The sequence below is a fragment of the Colias philodice genome, chromosome 10, assembly GCF_061535455.1.
Source record: "Colias philodice isolate Cphi_HAF_F1 chromosome 10, ilColPhil1 Martin Lab GWU primary, whole genome shotgun sequence".
Taxonomy (NCBI): domain Eukaryota; kingdom Metazoa; phylum Arthropoda; class Insecta; order Lepidoptera; family Pieridae; genus Colias; species Colias philodice.
Genome location: NC_143095.1, coordinates 11,619,607 through 11,642,189, shown reverse-complemented (window position 1 = coordinate 11,642,189; position 22,583 = coordinate 11,619,607). Strand labels below are relative to the sequence as shown.

General features: G+C 36.4%; 1 protein-coding gene across 3 annotated transcripts in view; it reads right to left on the bottom strand.

Moving 5' to 3' along the window:
* Moe (moesin) overlaps nucleotides 1–22,583 on the bottom strand; it is a 40,770-nt gene that overhangs the window by 1,358 nt on the left and 16,829 nt on the right. For all 3 annotated transcript variants that reach the window (XM_089700302.1, XM_089700299.1, XM_089700301.1), the window contains 10 exons: nucleotides 20,717–20,896; nucleotides 7,475–7,597; nucleotides 6,317–6,487; nucleotides 5,421–5,632; nucleotides 4,626–4,886; nucleotides 4,227–4,332; nucleotides 2,594–2,728; nucleotides 2,001–2,147; nucleotides 1,259–1,483; nucleotides 390–562 (listed from right to left, as the gene is read on the bottom strand). In XM_089700302.1, the coding sequence (XP_089556428.1) occupies nucleotides 398–562; nucleotides 1,259–1,483; nucleotides 2,001–2,147; nucleotides 2,594–2,728; nucleotides 4,227–4,332; nucleotides 4,626–4,886; nucleotides 5,421–5,632; nucleotides 6,317–6,487; nucleotides 7,475–7,597; nucleotides 20,717–20,896 (1,725 nt within the window). In that variant the 3' untranslated portion in view covers nucleotides 390–397. The remainder of the gene's footprint in view (nucleotides 1–389; nucleotides 563–1,258; nucleotides 1,484–2,000; nucleotides 2,148–2,593; nucleotides 2,729–4,226; nucleotides 4,333–4,625; nucleotides 4,887–5,420; nucleotides 5,633–6,316; nucleotides 6,488–7,474; nucleotides 7,598–20,716; nucleotides 20,897–22,583) is intronic.

The window sequence follows — 22,583 nt, the reverse complement described above, 5'->3', positions numbered from 1 at the left end:
CATTTTCATTTTAAATATGTTATTCAAACTAAAAGTAACAAGGAACTTCTAATTCAAATCAAATAAGTGTCACAAGTGTACGAGTAAGTCGTACAAACATATTCATAGTAAACAATAAAGTATGTAACCGTTAACTGTATACAATTTGTTTCTTCTGAAAAGTTCCTAGTCACCAAGACCTCGTACATTTAGTGGTCCTTCGAGCCGTATTTTACAAGTGTACTTGAAAGGTTGTTAACAATTCCACAAATGACGTTATGCGTCATGTCTGATGAATGGCGAGTGGTGACTCAAGAGTTAGTGAGTGTTGATCGGTGACCCATTTTGTTTAAAATGCAGCGTCTTGCACTTGTTGCCAGGTGACCGATGAGCTGCGATCTGTCACTCACCACTCCGGTTACATGTTCTCGAACTGATCGACGCGACGCTTGGTGTTGCCCTTGCGGATCTCGCGCAGAGTCTTGTACTTGTCGCGTCCCTGGCGCACGTTCTCGCGGTGGATCTTGTCCATTGCCGTTTCCTTTGTTTCGTCCCGGGATTGCGCCAGGTCTTGCTTCAGCGCCTGAGTAATGTATAACATTATGTTAATTAAGTGTCATTTTGGATACGATAGTGGTAGGTGTAAATTGTTATTCTGTTATAATAAGTATGTTTGGTAGAAGTAGTATATTTGAGGAATTTGTAAAGATATGTTTGCTACTTCGTGTTTGGGGAAAATGTTAAGGATATACTTGAAAAGTGCATGTTGCATGTTTAGTGCAGTTTATAGTGTCTTATAGAAGGCTGATCACCTACTTGTCCCTAAAAAAAATCGATCAGTGAAACAGATGTATGAATAATGCATCTGCCCCTTACCCCACTATGGGGACACGGGACTTCACACATAGTGTCTTATGATATATTTGGCGGCTATGTAGCGTTTGTATACCTTGTAAATGAAATGTATTGCAATTTAGTATTGTATATAGTGTCTGGTGTATAATATGTAGGGTGTTAGTGTACCTTATTAATGGAATGTTAGTTAACTGTGCTTTTGAGTCTAGCGGCGCACACGTTAGTGTTATAGCGAGTGTTCCTGTCGTGTCCCGTGTACTTTTGCCGCGTGCACGTTAGTGTTGTATCGTGTTCCTGTCATGTCCCGTGTTGTGCCCGTTAGTGTCGTATCGTGTCCCTGTCACGTCCCGTGTTGTGTCGTATCGCGTCCCTGTCACGTCCCGTGTTGTGCCGTATCGCGTCCCTGTCACGTCCCGGCGCACACCTTGAGCTGGTTGTGCAGGCGCTCGGAGCGCTCGGCCAGCGTGCGGCGCTCCTCCAGCGGGTCGACCAGGTCGTCGGGCGCGCGCGAGAGCTCCCCGCCGCCCGACTCCGAGCCGCCGTCCGAGCCGTCGCCCGAGCCGCCCTCCGCGCCCTCGCCCGCGCCCGCCTCCGACACGTGGTGGTGCTGCGGCGTCGTCGCCGCCAGCAGCAGTGCCGCCGCCTCGTCCTGTAAGCAGATATACGATATAGTACTGACACACACATACATATAGTGCTGTAGCGACGAGTGCCGCCGCCTCGTCCTACAAGCAGATACAATGTATATGGTCTAAGATCCGAACATAAGCCGATCTGCAACGGCGTGATAATAGAATGAGACCAATTCTATAATAAACTAGCGGTCCGCCCCGGCTTCGCCCGTGGTACATATTTACGTTTTCTCTACATAAGAACCATCCTCGTACTTCAAGGAATATAATAAAAAAAGAATTATCGAAATCGGTCCACCCGTTCTCGAGTTATGCGCTTACCAACACATTTTGCGATTCATTTTTATATTATAGATTTAGTATATTAAAAATGTATTAAAAATGGGTTGACTGGGAAAATCCTGGACAGGATACTTGTTTTTTACTTATGTATAAATTCGTTGAAACTAACACCTTTAACATTACAAAAATGGCTTAAAATCGATCCTTTTCCCAATGAAACCGTAAACAAATACACAAGTTTGTCCCTTGTACCTGCTTGCGGCGGGCCTCCTCCACCTCCTCCTGCAGGCGGCGCGTCTCCGTGTCCTTCAGCTCCACCTCCTGCTGGATGCGGGACACCTCCTCCTGCTTCGCGCGGATCTCGTCCTCCAGCTTCTGCCGCTCCGCTGCTTCCATGTTCTGGGGATAACATTATGTTATGTTATTATAAAATCTATTCGAAAAATGTATTCTGCAAAAATAATAGTATTGTGCAGGTCGTTAAATGACCGCTACAAATTACCAACATAAATATCCACTTGATTTAAATGCCAGCAATGGACCCAGTGTCATAATTTAAGAAAACTATAAATTTACAAAAAAAAAAGGTATCCTTTCGAAGACCATTATTTTACTACGCACAAATAATTAATCAATGTACACAAAAACGAGAGTATTCAAAAATTAAATATCAAACAGAACATTTTTTTTCTACATGGCCACATTATTTCTGCACCTAAAAATGTCCATAAACACATCTGTACAATACCCCAAAAATCATCCCACTGATCCCTTTAATTTCGTACATTTTGCTTCTCGAAGCGTCAATCTTCGTTGTCTTTTAATTCTAGAAGCTTGTTACATACCTTGGTCTCCTCGAGGCGCTGCATCATATTGTGCAGCTCGTTCTGGCGCTGCTCCAGCTCGTCCTTGGCGGCCTGCAGCTGCTTCAGCTGCTCCTCCAGCCGTCGGATCATCTCTTGCGCTTCGATTAGATTCGCCTGAAAATTGGGGACAGTTAAAGCATATTGTAATTCTAATCTATCTTACCAGAAAAAAGACGGGTTGCACTGGGGGAGTGCCGGCAGAAGTGAAAACTTGATTATTAACGTTGAGCATGTTTGATATCCATCCGTCTTACGCTTTTTCGATCAGGTCACGTGTCCTGACGCGAGTTTAAGATTTTATACCCATTACAGAAAAAGTGCTCAACGCCGCTAAAGAAGTTTTCACTTCAAAAACTCTAGACAGGGTTTATCTTTAAGCGCGGGTTCTCTGGTTTTGTCGTATTTCACATAGACAAAGTGACAGATCCCTGGTTTAAAGTTAGACTGAGTTTAAATTGTTTTGTGGTAATACGATATAAGTTTATGTAGGAAAATAGAGAAAAATAACCTTTATTGATCCAATAATTAGGACGTGAAAAAAAAATTGGCATGTTTAATAAAACCTAAGACATATATTTAAAACGACATTTCTTTAAATTATAACACTATCAAATTATAATAGTCTATCTATAAAAAGGAAATTTTTGGTATGCTATTGTAACATTTCCAATTATTTTTTAAACTTTTATACATAAACTAGCCCCGGCCCGTGGTACATATTTACGTTTTCTCTACATAAGAACCATCCTCGTACTTCAAGGAATATAATAAAAAAAGAATTATCGAAATCGGTTCAGCCGTTCTCGAGTTATGCGCTTACCAACACATTTTGCGATTCATTTTTATATATAAGATTATTATCATTGAAAATTTAAGAAACTAAATCTCATTTCTTTTAAGGAAAATTATTTGCTTAAAAAAATTACTTTTCCCAAAAATCATGATGATTTTTCATATATTTATAGTTATATACTTCCTAGTATAGCATTGATTAATAATCGTTAATATTACGCAAGCAGCTATCTGATATCGCCGTTATTAGCAATGATTAAAAACATATCAGATTCAATAAATATTTTTACGATGATATTAAATTTGGACGAAATTTATTTTTAATCAAATTGGCATATTTGATAACAGTACACATGCACGCATGTAGATGTGTTTAATTTGTGTTAAAGTTTATGTTATACGATCTAAGTTAAAATTGATGACGATGGAATTTCCATCACAAAAATCAATATTTTAAAATAATGAATTATTTCTCTTTTATTTGTAATGCGGCACCCAACAACTTTTTATTTGTCTGTTATTTGAAATTCCGTACCATAGACTATTTTCTCTTACTCCTTTCATTCCATATATAAACTATAATCTATACTAATATTATAAAGCTGAAGAGTTTGTTTATTTGAACGCGCTAATCTCACGAACTACTGGTCCGATTTCAAAAATTCTTTCGGTGTTAGATAGCCCATTTATCGAGGAAGGCTATTATATAGGCTATACATATATCATTACGCTAAGACCAACAGGAGTGGAGCAATGCGGGTGCAACCGCGGAGCGCAGCTAGTATAAAATAATATAAAATATAATGTAAAATATTTATACCTGTGAGCGCTCCATCTCCTCTTGCATTTGCCGCAAGCGGTCTTCGTACTCTTGTTGTTTCTTCTCGGCTCTTTCGCGTGCTGCGATCTCCAGTTGTAACTTCTCTCTGGAATTACGAGTCAATGTTATAATTTTTTCAATTCATATATTCATTTTTATAATCGTTTGAGATGTAAAATTACATCCTAAAATAAGTAAAAATTTATTTGTAAAAAGCGACACTTAAAAATATTCTCGAAGGTTGCTTTTACAAAACACATAAATGATACATTACTAATTCATAAGATTAAATTATATATTATCGTTTTAGTTGGTTGTTTACACGTGGATGGTGTCGGGCTTGCGGCGCCGCATGTACAGCTCGTGGTTGCGTGTGTCTGTGCGTCTGTCCGCGCTCACCTCTGCGCCTGCTTGGCCAGCTTCTCCTCGCGCGCCTGCGCCTTCATCTGCTGCACGTCGATGGTGTCGGGCTTGCGGCGCCGCATGTACAGCTCGTGGTTGCCCATGCACAGCGCCAGAATGCGCTTGTTGACGCGCACTCGGGGCGCGAAGAACACGAAGTCCGGCGCCTTCTTGTCGATCGGCTTGATAATGAACTTGCGGTCGTTGAACGAGATGTTGCGGATCTCCGACCACGGGAAACCGATCTTCGGCGTCAGTCTGTGGACGAGGTGAAGGGTTATTTATTGTTGTTAAATCATAATTGCATTACATTCGATGGTAATTGGACAATTATCTACTATATAAAAATAAGTCGGGTTTTCCTTCCTGACGCTATAACTCCAGAATGCACGAACCGATTTCCACGGTTTTGCATTCGTTGGAAAGGTCACGGGCTCTGTGAGGTTTATAGCAAAGAAAAGGTGTCTCTGGTGGCGAAACGGAGTTCGCCCGGTTTGCTAGTTATTTATATACATAATAGCTTGCCCTGTTTTGAATTTAAATAAGGTCATACAATGTTAAAAAAATTGTCCACCACCAGACCGAGGTAGGACACAGAAGGCTGATCACCTACTTGTCCCTAGAGAAAATCGATCAGTGAAACAGATGTATAACGCATTTGCCCCTTACCCCACTAGGGGACATAGGACTTCCCTTTTTTATACAATGTTATAGGTCAAAAAATAGGTCAGTAATGTTTTGTGCCTTTTTGCGGAGCACAATAATTGGGTATATGGGATAAAAGACACTCACTTATCATCCTTCTCGTATATATTCAAGCCCAACGCGTCAACACCCAACCACAGTTCAGTATTCTTCTTGTTGCGTATCTCGAAGTAGTTGACGCCGTACATCTCCAGGTCTTGGGCGATCTTGAGGTACTCCATCATGGCGTCCTCGCGCAGCATCCCGCGGTGCTCCTGCCACCAGTTCGTGATGCTCTGCTCCCACTCCTCGCGGGACATCTGGTGGGATGGAATTACAAGTTTTATATACGTAGAGGTATAAAAGAGGTAAAGGATTTTATTATTCATGCGAACTTGAAGATTTGGATAAACTACAAACGAAAATCGTATTTTCTCCTAAGAAAGAGACTTAACTTATCAAAAAAGGTAGATAGATAGGTAAATCTTTTAGAAATTTGATAACTTATCTGAAATCAATGTATGTAGACAATAAATTACATTCAAATTCATTTGTTTGACACCAAAACAAAAATACCGTAAAAAATTAAAGAGGTAAAATACAAATTTTAAATTCAACGAAAAATAAAATGCTTTTGATTTTTAATAACAGTGTATCCAGTTGTATTTACAATTGTCATATAAGTTTTAATCATAACTTTAAAATTCCCTTAAAAGACACTGCAACGACCTTACTTTGCATTCAAATCAACTCTTCATCATATAGTATATTACTAGCTTTCCGCCCGCGGCTTCACCCGCGTTTTCAGAGAAAACCCCGCATAGTTCCCTTTCCCGTGGGATTTCCGGGATATAACCTATCCTATCTCTCAAGTTGGATCGAACTGCACATGGTGTGCGAATTTTATTATAATCGGTTAAGTGGTTTAGGAGTCCATTGAGGACAAACATTGTGACACGAGATTTATATATATTAAGATTATTATTCTATTATTCCAAACCCACCTTATGCTGGTCAGTGACACGCTGCGGCAGCAGACGATCATTGGCCAAGAACCCAGGGCCGTGTATCGACGAGTTGTGATCCCCGTGCCTTGCCTGCACTGCGTAGGATGCTAGCAGTACTGACGTCTCCGGCGGGCAGTAGATCTCGTCTGACAGGATTGCATTCTTCACCTGGAATGGGGGTATTATATCTGGTTTAGATGAGGAAAATATGGTATATTGTCTTTAGAAAAACGATGCAGTAACAAGAATTAGACTTTAAGACGGTGACGAAAACTTAATGGTCTTCAGTAACCTATGCTTCACGGTTTGGTCTTTAGGAAAATGATGCACAAACCTACAAGGATTAGACATTAGGACCGTGACCAAAACTAACTGATTTTATCTTGAGGCAATTAGTGACATAACCTATATAGTTTTTTAGTCTTTGGAAAATGATGAGCTAACTTTCAGAGTGCCTGGTAAAAGTACAACTAACGTAACATGGGAAAGATGGACCATTCAACGGAAGGTAGCTAGCTCGATATTGTAAGAGATATGCATTTTTGATAATTATGTAAACTGTGGTATAATTTGGTCATGAAGCCCAAAAATTTTGTCGAGTCGTGTTGAACCATGGCTTTTTTCTTAATATTCATAACGATTACAACTTCACAGCAAAAAACAACAAAATTATTTACTTACCGTTATTAATTATTTACCGTTAGCTCTACCAGAATTTAATTAATTATTCGTTTACCAGAACGCAACAACAATAAATACCCACACAAAATTCCTTTGCGGTTGAAAATTCCATTAGTTATGCAAATATGCAGAGTATCCAAATATGGATGGGCAATTAAGCTATTTGGCTCTAAATATCGTGCAATCGTATCATTAGTAAACTAACATAAGAAGTCTCCGTAATTTTAAAACTTATCGGTTTGTATGCGGTTTTTAATTAAAACCCCATCAGTAAACTTTTAATTACTTGTTATGAAAAATAATATTGTAAATCTGCAAAACTGATCTAAGATTTCCAATAAATTAAACTGATCTGAGATCTTATTTACGGTACGGTAAGGTGGAGCTATTTGTTAGTTACTCTATTTTCTGCCAGAATATTTGTAATTTATACGTCAGTAATTATTAACTTATATATTTTATCTGTGCATATACCTGCAGGTAGAAGAGTTTCAACGTGATCTCCTGTATGAGCTCGTCGGCGACATCCTCGGGGTAGAATTTGGCGCGGAACTTGAACTGTAGCGGGTTCTCCTTCTTGACGTCCTGTTGCATCACCTGGAAACAATACGTGAAATATTAACATTTTTGTATAATTATTGTATTTATTGCTTACTGAAATATAACAGGGTTTATTAAAAGGAGAGACAGAGGAGACTACTACACGGGATTAATGAAATAAAATAGTAATAGAAATTAAATAGTCAAAAAATCAGGAAGTAAACCAATACTCTGCATTTTCATTTATGTCATAAGATTATTTGTATAAGTTCTTATCGGAGATGAAATCTACAATGTCTCCGTTTATGCGCATAGGAGCTAAATTGTAATAAAAAAGTTTGTATGAAAAAAAAAGTATAGGTATAGGCTACAACAAAACTTCGAATTAATTTCGCTTTGTCAGCTCATTGGTCAGATAGTTAATGTTACAATGAAGTGAGATTAGTTAAATTGAATTAATTGACCACATTGTGATACGACTTAAGACTTGGTCTTGCTTGCTCTTATCGCAACAATGACAAAACAAGAATATTGAACTAGATTTAGAAAGCATTTTGAACTACAAACACATTCGACTCGAAGGATCAGAAATCCTATAAATGAAATGTAATCAATATACATTCAATGAAATAAAATATAATGATCAAGTATCATTTATAGAACCCAAAACAATAGCAGCGGGAAAATTATAACAATAATTTTATTATATAAAATAAAAAGTACATTTCTTATAATAACTCTTACCCATCTGGAGAACGGTAGCGACCCTGACTTCGTTGCGTGCCCAAGTGATCCAGGGTGAGCGTTAAAAAGGCAACAATTAATTACAATTCAGCGTCAGTTTTATAATCGTCCAAGAACATAAAAAAATAACCATTTTACGATGCACATAATTACTTTAACGAAGTTCTTGATGACGCCAACGATTATAGCAGATACCATCGTGGAAGATAAGTACATATTTATTGTTTTTCGTTATTAATGTACTCAAGTTTAATTTAATGTTTGACGACAGTAGTTTTTGTAAGACATAAGTAGCTACTTATATCGCTGTTAACAAGCAATAGTTGCTATTATAGTGTAAGATATATTCGTTCTTCATTTCCGTATAGTCACAATTACATAATCTCTGGAAATTTTAACCGTCAACCAATAAAATGTCCGTTTGAAAGGTAGAGGAAAAAATCAATGTGTTTTACGATCATGTATGAATAAACTTAAAGTTAGTACCGACTTGCCTTTTAGGGGTTTGTTCGTATAGATAATGTACTGTATAAATGACTACTAACTACAATTATAACTTAGCCTACAGAGGAAGCTATTAAACTCGTGAGTCATGACCAATTCTTTAGACATTCATATGAGGTACATAACAAGCATACAGCAAATATGTATTGCCTGTTATCTAATAAAGTAATAAAGATACATCCATCGTGTCATGATTGCTTTTCTTAATTTTACCGATGACGTGCGCAAAACATAATGTTATTTTAAAACGTATCATTAGTAGGCAGATTTCACTTTCGTTTGCGTAGCACTATCAAAATATTCTGGTCATGTGGTATATGACAATACTATATTGCTTGACGCAAATTGCGTCAATTGATGTGAATTGAATGGAAACGAAACTTTTATTTTTGGTAGTAAGAAACTCTGTATTACATAATAATCACATATTACCAATAACGATAAGAGCTAGCGCGCACGAGCAACTTTGTCTCCGCAACTATTTTGTCTCTCCCATCAATTTGTATAGGGAGTTGCGTCGCTACGTGCGCGCACTTTCATACTAGCCCATAGGTGGGAGAGACAAAATAGTTGCGGAGACAAAATAGTTGTGGAGACAAAGTTGCTCGTGCGCGCTAGCTCTAATAGCAATCTGCTGATAGAACTTGGCCCATGACTATTTTATATTTTATCCAATATGTTGTACATTAGCTTATCCAATTGATAACGATTTCCTATGCGGTAATTCATATATTCCTAAGAACTGCTTATTATATTTTCTAATAGGTTTTCCCTTAGTCTAGACTTAATCTCAGATTATAACAGATACAGAAGAATATAATCGAAATAAGCGTACATAACATATTGATCAAAATTACTAGTGTCATTGTAATGACTTCATCGGATCGTTTTTTAATTTTTACGTAAAACATAAATAACCGGTATTCGTGTGCTCAGTCACGCCTCGATACCGTGGCGTAAGGCCATGTACCATAGTTCGATGAATTAATTACTCAAAACATATCCTGCCATTACAGTTTTTAAATGGTCCCAATAGATAAAGATGATATAACCAATCATACAAATAATCCAACTGCCTTAAATAAATTAGCAGTCATATAAAACAAGGAAAATCAAATAGGTACTCTTTAAACATATAGCATAAGACAGCCACAATTCGGATATACAACCTTGTGTCCTTGCTTCGGAATGGCAAGAATTCAAGCCCATACTTTCGAGAGGTGTTTTCGAACGACCAAATCACTTAGTAAAACCACACTAGCCAATCAAAATTCACCTCTATCACGTTGTATTAAGATCTAGCGATACACCAAACTAGCCCGCTACCATGTCTTACCATATCGTCGGCGCGGTCATACGCAGCCTCTTCATCATCCTCCTCCGGGGTTACCAACTTCTTTACTGCGGTCGTTACGCATTTGACCGTCTTCTCCGCTATCGTTTCCGGCTTTAACATGTATCATTATTTATTTTATGGTTGGATAAATGCCTTAAAGTTTTGGGTAAAAATAGCGATTACTTTCAGATCTATTAGTGCTTTCAGAATGATATTGCTATATTTTATCATAAAACGGTTATCTACAATTGATAATAATTAATAGTGCTTTAATAATGGCTTTCAAAGTTGATAATAGAAACTTTGAGGGCCGAAGAGCTATCTTAGAATTACCAAAACCTATTTTAATAGTTTTGGATTAATATTTTGATCCTTGCATTGCTCTTAAAGCGGTATACGTCCTAGAGCGTGTACCTAGCGCAACAAGGAATGTGTATACTCTACGTCCTAGAGCCTAACCCAACAAGGAATGTCCCGACCACGTTCCTGATCAGCTCGTAGTGGAAAACGAATTAGCGTGTCTCAGGCAGCATTGAGCAACGCCAACGTCGCAGCTCACTGTGGCTCGTGGGAGCGAAAGTACGGTCAACGAACCCGCGACCGCGTTAGCACAATCAGCTGTTCTGTGCGAACATTCCTAAACATGGGCCTGTATCATCTGTACCCTATGTCCTATATACATACATCAGTTTGTACTTGGGACGTTGCTTCTGACACTTTTATATTATGCATTTTCGCGGTTTTTTGTCGAACTGGTAGCTGAGGTAATTGTGTAGTGTTTATTTCTTCTAAATCCTGTATTCATTGTATAGTGTGTCGGTTTTTTATATCTGTATAGCTTTGAGAATATTTTAAGCAATTGGTTCTTATAAAAATATGCACAAGAGTTCAACGATACATCTGATAAGCTGTGCACTCATGATTGATTGACTTTTTCATTGGTCATAGAATATAAATATAATGCTATCTATTGGGAATTATCAAAGCCATTTTAATTAAACGTATCGAACAGTGCAATCACCTGTTCTTGTGCTCATTGCAAAATGTTATTTCGTATATTGAATGGGAATTATCTAACAAGCACTCATTTAATATGTAAAAACAATACAATTTATATGAAAAAAATCAGTTATTTTCTTGTTCAGAAGACAATAACATTTAACATTTTGCGGAATAACCATACTTTGAGAGTAAAATATTTTTTCTATTGAAGTCGAACAAGAATCTATTGACCTCGCCCTCATTATAGGAAACATGCAAGATGCACTATAAACAGCTATAATCGGTATTTACACATTACTTTGTTTCTTTCTACCTCAGGTCAAATAACTTGAAAGTGAAAGAAGCACTATAATTAAATTCATAATAATTAATGCCCAATTACTTTTACTAATTACAAGGGATTGATTTATAAGTATTCATTAGATGAGTCTTAGAAAAATAAGATAACTGCAGTTTATACATTTAATGCGCTAAAAACAACATGGTGTATAACATCAAACGGAACAGTAAAAGAAACGAGGAAATCATCAACTTGCAGCCCAAACAATGCGCCAGACACACTTTCCACAAAACTGCGTAAATTCCATTGCGTATGTCAATACCGAGAGAAACTCGTCAACGATACACTTTGCACGTCGCAGCGCGCGCGCCGCATCCGACCGCCGCCGGACGGACGCAGCTGCGAAAACTATCGCCGTCTCGCTCGCCCACCCACTATCTCCATCGTATCGCACCTGACGCACTTACCGCAATTACTTCATTCATTTATCAATCGTTTTCCTTGAAGGAATCTAATCCCGCAACCATCTCATGGGTTGGAATGACGCGCATATGGTATTTTGTTTTCTCTTGAATGAAACGAGAAATGCACTTTCACGGTGTCCTAGTGTTGAATGAAAGTACATAAAAACACGATTGCTATCTATGATATGGCTGTAGCGGCAGAGGCTGCGTGACCTTCGCGTGACCTTTCGCCGATTTCATCGATAGAAGGCAGTCAAGGACGCGTAAACCAAAAGCTGGTCGGGGTCACCACCGCCACCTGGTGGTGACTCGTGGGAACGGGGTTACGCGGACGCATCGTCTCGCCTCGCTGCCCGCGCATCGTATGAAACCAACAAATGAATGAACATGGGCTTCAGCTAATTAGTTTCGATGTTTGCATCATGAGACGGATGGATAGAGGAATTTATATAAAAAAACGATAGATGTACCTTGAAGGTGATGACATAATCGCGCGTCACCTGAGATATGATGATATGATATCTACGAGAAATATACCTAATTTAAGTCATCACAGTTTAATTATAAAAAATAAAACCGTCGCTCTTGTACATGTGGTATGTGACCCATCATCACAAGTTTGACTCATATAAAAACTACGTCATCTGTAAGTGATGAAATCTAAACCGACTATTAGTCCTGACCGTTATGATCTAAGCATTTACAACAACATTACAACAATTAAGAATGGGACAAAAAGTATCATTTCGTGTGCGCGCTCGCGTGCCAGCAAACGACATCTTATTCTATGAAGGCTTATAGAAAACAGTTTTGTACCATTCAAATTCTGTTTTCATTTTATAACACTTGTAAGAAATAACATACACGCTATACTCGTGTTTCGAGATTTGCGATTGCGGTGCAAGGGAAAGTAATGGACCCCGCTGGTCCGGTGGTTAATGACCCGGCCTGCTGCGTCAGGTTGTGCAGGTTCAGTTTACATTGATGGAAAAGTATTGACTATCATGTATTATTTTTATATGATGTAGATAAATTTACGAAATTAATGTTTTAATATTTTATTACTTATCTAGTTAAGTTACAAAGCAACATTTATTCATTCATTATATCAAGTTAGCATAGCAACAATTTTAATTAACATGTTTTGAAAACAACAAAAAATATCTTAATTTATGCCAAAAAATTTAATCTACGAACTCGAAAAGACGATACGTAACCACTTACTTAGCAACAACAACCATTCTGAATCAAGTATTATATCACGTATTAAAATATACTCTCTTTACTATTATACTGTTTCCAATTACCATTTGTTACCTATTTCTCCATACCTACAAGAAACACTCCATGAGTCAGCCAATAAATACGTGTCAAACTAGATTCCTTATCTGCATTAATAAATAAATCATATCGGGCCTCATCCATCTATAAATATTAACAATCCGAGCGCTATAATCTGACTAGCTAGAATCGAAAACTAGTTTCACTTATGGCAGAGGAAAAACCAAGTGTAACACATGTTCTATATAACACAGTTCTATGGAAATATGCTTTTAAAATATACCAAACCACATTGAAACGGTCGGAACTGGAAATTTTTTTTCAAAAAAAACCAACCAAAAGGCTCTAGCTTTCAAATAAAAAATAATCATCAAAATCAGGACGAAAGTATTTAAGGTAACCCAAAAAAATGCAGTGAATTCCGAATCTCCTTTTTTGAAGTCGGTTGAAAAATAGGACATTCAAGCAGTGATCTCATCAAGCCACATGCGTCAATTAGTCAACAATTGTTATAAATTTCGTCGGCTCTCCGAGATAATCTTGATAATTAATACTATTATAAAGGCGAAAGTTTGTATGGATGTATGGATGTATGGATGTTTGTTACTCTTTCACGTAAAAACTACTGAACCGATTACAATGAAATTTAGCACACATATAGAGGGTAACTTGGATTAACACATAGGATAGGTTTTATCCCGGAAATCCCGCGGGAACGGGAACTATGCGGGTTTTCCTTTGAAAATGCGGGCGAAGCCGCGGGCGGAAATCTAGTCTTGATATATTATAATATGATGTAAGCGCACTTTTTATACTGTATTGTCCTCGAGAATCTCATATTGACAAAAATTATAGGTATATTTTTGATAACTTATTAATAATTCGTCTTTCTATTTAATTGAAGTCAACTAAACAATGCCAAAATAATGATTGCAATTTGTTTAACTACAAATTATATACTTCGGAAAAATCCTATCCTTGGTTCGCCCAAATCTTTCGATTGTCCCTTTGGAGACTTATTAATAGATGCCCTCCCACGTGCACTGTCTATTACAGAAGAAGTTATATTAGGATTGCCGTAAATAAATTATTATTAAGGAAAGAAAATAAAAAAACATATTTGAGTGCATTTTGTTTTTGTTATTTCTTTCCAAGGTAGTGGAAATTTGGTGAGCCAAATAATTGTATTTTATTCTTGTTTTATTAATGAAAACATGCATTTCTTCATTATCATAATAAAACCGTAACTAGGTAAAAACATAGCCAATAGCATGTCTTTACGTGGAACTGTTATATATTGAACGGTGTCGTTGCGATTTGGCCTACATAATAATGCAACCTTGCAACGCCTGCAAGATATCGATACAAGACTTCTATTGATATTCTTATTGAGAATTTATCAATATTCATGTAAAATATTAGCATTGTGCTGATTTTTCTTTGCTATCTCCTTGATAATCGGTTTCAAAAATTGTGTTAGAGATAGACAAATTTGGAAGAATTTTTCTAAGGAATTAGGTTATCTTAATCTAAAACATATGCAAATCAGTTTACAGATTAAACAGACATAGAATAGACTATTTTATCGTCCTTTATCATAACTTTCCCTCCTCAACAAGATAATATTCAAACACCGAATACAGAATATCAAACGAACAACCTACACCAACCGTCCCAAGGTGTCCTGATCGAAAATTAACTGGATCAAGGTGAACCATAATTCCAACCGCCATATATATTACATACATTGACTCATTTCAAGAGAATCCGATAAAGTTAATTATTAAAGTTAAGCATGCGTTATGTTTAAAAATAAATTCGCTTATCGAAAACGTCATTATTCAGTCATTCCGGAACTATTCCGATGAATCATGTGTTTTAACATTTATATGAACAAGAATGTATCGAGTGTGCATAGAGAAATGGCGTAATTCTATTCAAGTTTTGGATTTAGTTATAAATGTTTGTAAACTAGAACAATCGACTTAAACGCGGAGGCTTTCCTTTTTATAATTCACATGAGTCAGAACTAAATGTTTTCTTAGAAATATAATCAGAAAAAGCGAAATAACTACGTGAGGTTCAATATTCAACAGATTCAAAGATCAAAGAGTAGCAGATTCTGCCATAAGTTAACAACAACAAGCTTATGGTCTGACTTGATCTGTCAAGAATTATAGTAGAACTATATATGTAGTTATATGCATTCAAACAGCCACAATAATATCAATTAGGTATAACTATGTTATATTGAAACGTGTTAGGACGACGGTGACATAAGGCAGCAAAGATTGCGTAAGTGCGATGTGTTTAGCACTTTGATACTGGGAGGACGTTATGCCTCGTTGACAATTATCATCACATTATGTTTCAATATTACCCAATATGTAGATACAGTTTAGTATTGTATCCTATCAATTAGATTGGATCTCCGGCTTCCAAATGATGATATAATTAATTTGGAATATACTATAATTCCGAGACCGATCTTGTGCAGCATGTCTCACGCTATTAATATCATTTACGTGGAAATCTACACAGATGACTATTTTACTGAAGACAAAATTCCCAATTGCCCCTCTTTAGTGGAACTTAGAACATGTTTGCTGGTTGCGAATTCTATTGACGTCACAACGACATAGTCTTTGACGCCAAGTCATAAAAACCTGACGTCCACAATATCAGAGCCTCTTTAGGTTAAGTGTCAGCGTTGACAATCGGTCGTCATAACACGAAACGATTACACAATAAATAATAAAAGTTTAATAGTAAAACTACAGAGGACAGTTAACGTTTTAAAAGTTTAAACAACGTTCGATGGCCTTATCGAGTTAATTACAGGATGTCCTAATGCCATATAAAGCTGATTGAAAGTAACGACTAATGAAAGGAAATTTAAGTGATTGATGTATTAAATTGAAGCCAGGTTAGTTGTAGACCCAAAGAGTCCGTTAACAAAGTGTATCTATTCTCGTTTACGTTTGCAGATAAATAAAAAGATGAAAATATAGCAAGTACCAATATTAAGGATAAATAGCTGACGAAATACTATGAATAAAATCAGAAGGCCCAACAATAGCTACCATATCTTGTAAACATAAAATTTCATTGCGATCCACATTCAAACACCCGCATCATATTGCATAGTCCTTAGATTACAGACCAATATTCTGCAAACGCGATTCCCGAGAGTCAAAACGTTACTCAATCATAGCAACCGTGTACTTATCAAAATATTCATATGCATGTAAATCGTATCGTGTGCGACAGGGGACATAGTTGCACGTCCACCGTCGCGTAACACGCCAGAGGACTTACGGTGTCGGATATCATAATCGGCAGCGTCATACGATGATATCTATCAACCGTTGTGAATGATACACGGAATACTCACAAATGTTGTGAATGAATCGTCTTGGGCTGTGGATTTGGGATTCGTTGGACAATTCGAAGTAGGGAATGAGGGCGAATGAATATTTATCAAAACAAAGACGAAACTTAATAGGCAATAAAACATAACCAACCGGTATTTTCTTTTCAAATTACGAAATGTCGTCACAGTTCCCATAGCTATATTTAAAGAAATGGAATTGATGAAATTGAAAAATATTGTTATAACCAATAGAATATGTTGTATGATAGAAGATTAATCTTAGATCGATGTCCAAGAGAAACTTTTGAACATTTTTATCTGAAACGCATTCAAATAACTCAAGTAAAAATTATACTGAATAAATCGCTTTTTGGATCAGTCATTTTGTTTCGTTTAATTAAAAAAATATGAAAGTGTTTAAAATTAGCATTTAAATTAATACTCTAGTGAGCGAACCTTGTACACTCACATTGGCACCACATGCTTCATAAATATGTAAGATTTTTAGTGCACGCCATCTGGTACATTATAAGATAAACACAACTTCTTAGTTTCGATTTCATGTTCATTTTCGTAAACTTTTGAAAACTAGTTATCTCATCGTTTAAAATTTTCAATGCGCACACTCATTAATTGATTTCTTTAATTCAAGTAATGGAAAACCTTATATAATATCTGACTTGAAAGTTGAAATTGACTTAAAACAAGGTAGTGAGCATTCTTACTTTCAACGATTTTCTTAGAACTTTTCCCTAATAAATTTACTGTTCTTCAACAATATCTTTACCCTACAATAAATTATCTTTAACGTTTCATACGATTCCGTTACACGACAAAAATTGAAACATTATTTCCAAATGAAATGTTGAGTTTCTTAAAATTCACGTGCGACAAAAAGCGGAATAAATAATACCACGACACACGCCGAAGAAAGTTATAAATACAGTGTATCGCAGCTGAGCGGTGAAATGTGTATGCACTTATAAATTCGGGGGATATAAATGAATCAACCACTTGCACTTTATAACATTTTGAGCGATTGCGTGAAAATTGCGTTTATCGTATCGCGTTTATCTGATTTTAAGATTCTGCTGATTTATATGACTCAATTCAAGAACCAGTGGGTTAAAGACTTTCTGCCTAAATGAAAGTAAGCACGATTCTTTTGCACTATACACGTAGCAAGGAGCAGCAGGACCTGCTTGCCGGAGGCTTCATAGTTCTTTTAAATATTCCAAGGTTAAGTCAAACCAAACCATTCCTACTACTGCTTTATTATAGGTTCGCATGCTCTTTTGTCTTCAACATTCCCAAACTTTTCTAATAATAACCCATTAACTAGAACTATTTCCTTTACGTCTATGAAACAACAACGCAAACGGTCTCGTGCTCTCGCATTTGTCAACTTTATAGCATTATTAGCAGTGATTGGCGACCATTATGAACGCGTAACAAATCGCAAACAGAGCTAGTACGTAATAAAAATAGGACCGTTGGAGTTGAAACATGATAAGCCGAGTTGGATGTGATTAGCATCTGGTTAGTAGCTGCTCGTGACTCATGACTCGATACACTTGTACAATGTGGGAATTCTGATTAATAGAGTCCGTTGATTACGTTATTTCAAATTTTATTAGACATGTGCTTACAGAAACTATGAACGGGTATTCAGGATTAAATCAAATATTTTTTTCTTCAATTCACTACGCTTTGCCGTTCCTACGCTTGAGTCGCCTGACATACCAAGGGAGAAGAAATTTCAAAGGCATTGATTATCATCGGTCTAGACTAGGTTTTCTTTAAAAGTTATTTCGTTACTTCCTACGAGCCCATGATTTTTTAAAGATTATATTTGCTGGGAGTGATAACCAGTTACAAATTTCAAAATTTTCATCCTCGTTAATTTTAATGTTTTCGAAAACTATACTTAATGGACGGTAGTTCATCTAATCTATTGTATTAGTTACGTATAAGCCGATAGTTTTACACGTAGATAACACGTCATTACGATATGGCTAATACCTTCAATTAAGATAGAAAATGTACTATTAAGCGTGACATTACATTTTAACTCTAATTTTTCGCAACAAGTATAAAAAATGAATGCTAAATATATTTAAATTACACCCGAGCCACTTTCATCTTTCATTGTTGAGTGCATGACCGGAAAATTTCGAGAATCAAGAAGTGGACTATCGAATGAATAGATCTCCATTTGAACACGTACATCCACTCGGTTCGATTTGACAAAAACGAGTAATATGCCATTTCAGTTTTTGCTATCGATTGTCGTCATTGTCTTCTCGAGAGCCTTTTTGTTGGAAACTGGTTTTATTTTTATTCAAATCGTGCAATTTATGTTGATTATTCCGTAGATTTCTGATAAATTAATTCAAATTACATTAACCATAAAAGCGTGCCTTTCCAATGAAGCCGCATTAAAGTAGATTGAAGGAAAGTGCATGAATAGAATTATAGTAAAATATGTCAATAAGTGTTTACTATACTCTACGAGTACGTTCATTTACCTGATTATTGCTTTTGCATTGCATGTCAGTCAAACGGCGATTGATAATAATAACTCTTGGCATATCCCGTTATCCTATGCATATGTATAATAAACCAGAGTCGTAGAAACTTGCAGCAAATATATATTTGGCCGGTGAATATCGATGAAGACTTAAATAAGTAAATGGTTTGAAAAATTGGTAATTTTATCAAAAATGTTTGTGAAATATGATAAACGTACACACCTAAATCCGGTTTCTAATCATTAAAACATTCAACAGATACAAAATTGAATAAATAATTCGTCGTTATTCGTTTGAAGATTGAAAGTTTTATGTACAATATACAGAAATAAAATTTATCCGAACGGCCAAAAACTAGTTTGGTAACGTTACACCTGTTTATCCATTCACTGCTGCTGGTGCTTATTTAAAAACCGCTAGACGACTCAATACTTTCTACAAGCCGACGGTAGAAGTACTCTCAGCGGAGTTATATAACGCTTAAGAAGGTCAAGGATATTTTGTAACGAAACTAATTGGAATTGCAAAGAAATCACAAATGCGGCCATCGATAGACGGTAAAATAGTACCGGCGTGTTTTCACGAAGACAGAGGTGTATAGTATATGGTGATTAAAAAGTGGACGTCCTCAATGCAAGAGGCCGTATGAGGGTAAATTAACTTTTGGTATCAACGCGGCGACATTGGTTTAGCGGGTCAATGCCACGTGATAAGTACGAAAGGAAAACAATTTCACAAATACTTCAGGCGAAAACAATAAACACCACGCGGTGAATATCAATCGACAAAATGGTTCTGAGATTCAATCGACGTAGCAACAGCGACGACGGACATTTGAATATTAGCATCATTGATTTATGGGTCGACACAAATGGCGAGAACACTTGAATTTGTCACGTTGGTTATATAACATGGTGACTTCCATAATGAAGGTTGAATCTCAGACGTTTCGTTATTAATGAAAATTATCTGAGGGAACTTCTCGATGTGTGTTGTACACAATGGCATACGCTTATACAACGTCACCATTATTTTATGTGACGAATGATGCTGTGAGAAATAGAACCGCGATATGAACACATGTCTGAAGATTGTTCTTTTGTTAAGGAATCCCTAATAGAAATAAATTGCAGAACTTTTCACATTGATTTACTTTATAGTGATACATATTTAATCAATTAACTATAAGATATACTATAGTAATGGAGAGAAAACCTAATAAATCATAAACGTTACTGTAGCAAAATGAACATTTTGGCAACGATAACGCGGTCGGTGCTTCGAGCCTTGATCTTGATGGATCAGACTAAAATAAACTTCTCACGTGTGTTTAAACTGCCGTTTACATTAACTAGATTAATTTCTACAACACACATCATATAAATGGAATGGTATCGAATAAATTACCCCTGTGTATGCGTGTTATGCAACCATACGATTCTGAGAATCTACATTTTAAAGTGGCCTTAATTTACTTAAAAAATTGCCTATTAACTATATTTAACAATACTGCATACTGCTTTCAATCGCAGTATTTGTATGTGAATATCGATTCAACGAATTATAAACGCCCTTTGTTTTGAAGACGTCGCATCTTTTCCCGCCAGTCCAACATCCCTGAAAAGAAAAAGTAATTCACACATTCCGAAAGCCAACCGTACCTTCTTATACAGCTTGATCCATGTCAGGTCACCCTTCGAGTCGGTGTACTGGAGGCCGAAGAACCAGACCTCCCGCAGGCCGATGGTCTTCACCACCTGATCGAAGAGCTGTTTGCCGGTCGTCGTCTGCTGGATCGCGAACTCCAGCTCCGCGTCCATCGTCGTCACCCGGACGTTCATCTGTAAATGTTACATATTTTATTTCTGCTACCATTTTATTGTCCAGTTCTATCTACTTTTGGAGCGTGTTCATCCAGGGTAAGTGATGGATATACTAATTGATGGTATAGGGTGAAATTCAAATCGAGCATTGAACGAAGAGAATTCTATGAGCACATGCTTTTAATGAGAACAAGTACCTATTTAATGATCCAGGAATTGTATGACATATAAATGTGTTGCATAAAATAAAGATGTGTAAAATGTGTGATGTGTGTGAAATACAATAGAGCATCTACACAACATGTGTGTGGAAAACAATTGTTCCTATTCATGTAATGGCTGTTTGTGACGTGTGTTAGTTAAAAACCTATCATTTAATCTATTACAATTTCTCAATTGGATGTCATGCGGGATTGAAATAAAACAGGAACAAAATAATAAACAAGACGAAGGAACTATTTTCTTTGAAGAATATATAAATAAATTTCGATGTTTTATGATTTAAGAAAATGAAAGTATAAACTTGAAAATAGTTGTTATCGTTACAAGTTTCAGCCTTGATAGCTGCAGAGGAACCTTATGCAAAGTAGGAAATAAATATTTTACAAATTTGCTTTATTCAACTCTCATTATATTACAGCACGTACTTTTGATCAATACTTTTACGTTCACAGTGTAACTTGCATAGGTATGGAAGACTGATACATTCATTATTATTGCATAGACCTAAGGCAATTAACCTTTTTACAAGATATTGTCTTAGTAGGGTACGTTTTTTTATCCTTTCACTCTCATTCATACGTATCATGATGGAAATTTCTTAAGCAACGTTCAGAAACATGTAACAGGAAAACGGATTTCAGTTTGAACATCATAGTTAACTATAGGCTCATAAATAATTATACGAGGTACGTACGTTAAATACTTCAGCAATAGCATAGACTAATAAAGAAGTCAACATATAAGAGGCTGTAAATATAAATGGGCATTCTTCTCTTTGCAAGAAATATGTGCTATTATTCATAAGATGTTTTTCTTGGTATCGTCGCTTTGTAGCTAAGCGATATCAATCTACTGAATTTATTCGCATGTACAATTTATCTCAGGATTAATGATTATCTTTCAACATCAGCCGTGTTTTTTACTATTAGAATGATTACTAGGAATACTATAACTGATCATAGCATGTTTTTAGATTATCACTGATGCGCAACCGGCTAAACGATAACGATATCGATGTACACCATGAATTTTCTAATTGTATAATTTTGCAAAGGCAAAACTATATTCCCAAGGGACTACTAAGATCTGATAATAAATTTAAAGAAGTTACCGCATGCATTCGCTTTACACCCCAAATAAAAAAAAGTTTTTAATTTGGAGTTTCTTCTATATACAAAGTTTGCCCTCTTAACCCTAAATAAATAACATTGTAATGAACTCTAAGCTTTTGCTTATAAAATATTTATTTTCATCATTCAGTATTTGTTCAATCAATTTCACTGAACTGAAAGGGTTATTAATATCTTTTAATTTCCTACTATAGCGAACAAACATACTTCCCAGTCAGTGATATAAACCTATTAAAAGAACTAAACGAGACGCAAGTGAACTGAACTTAGACGATAGTATATAAATAGTATTATCCGACTATATTTAAAAGTTGAGATCGCGCCAAGCGGATGTGATCTTCCGGAGGCGATTG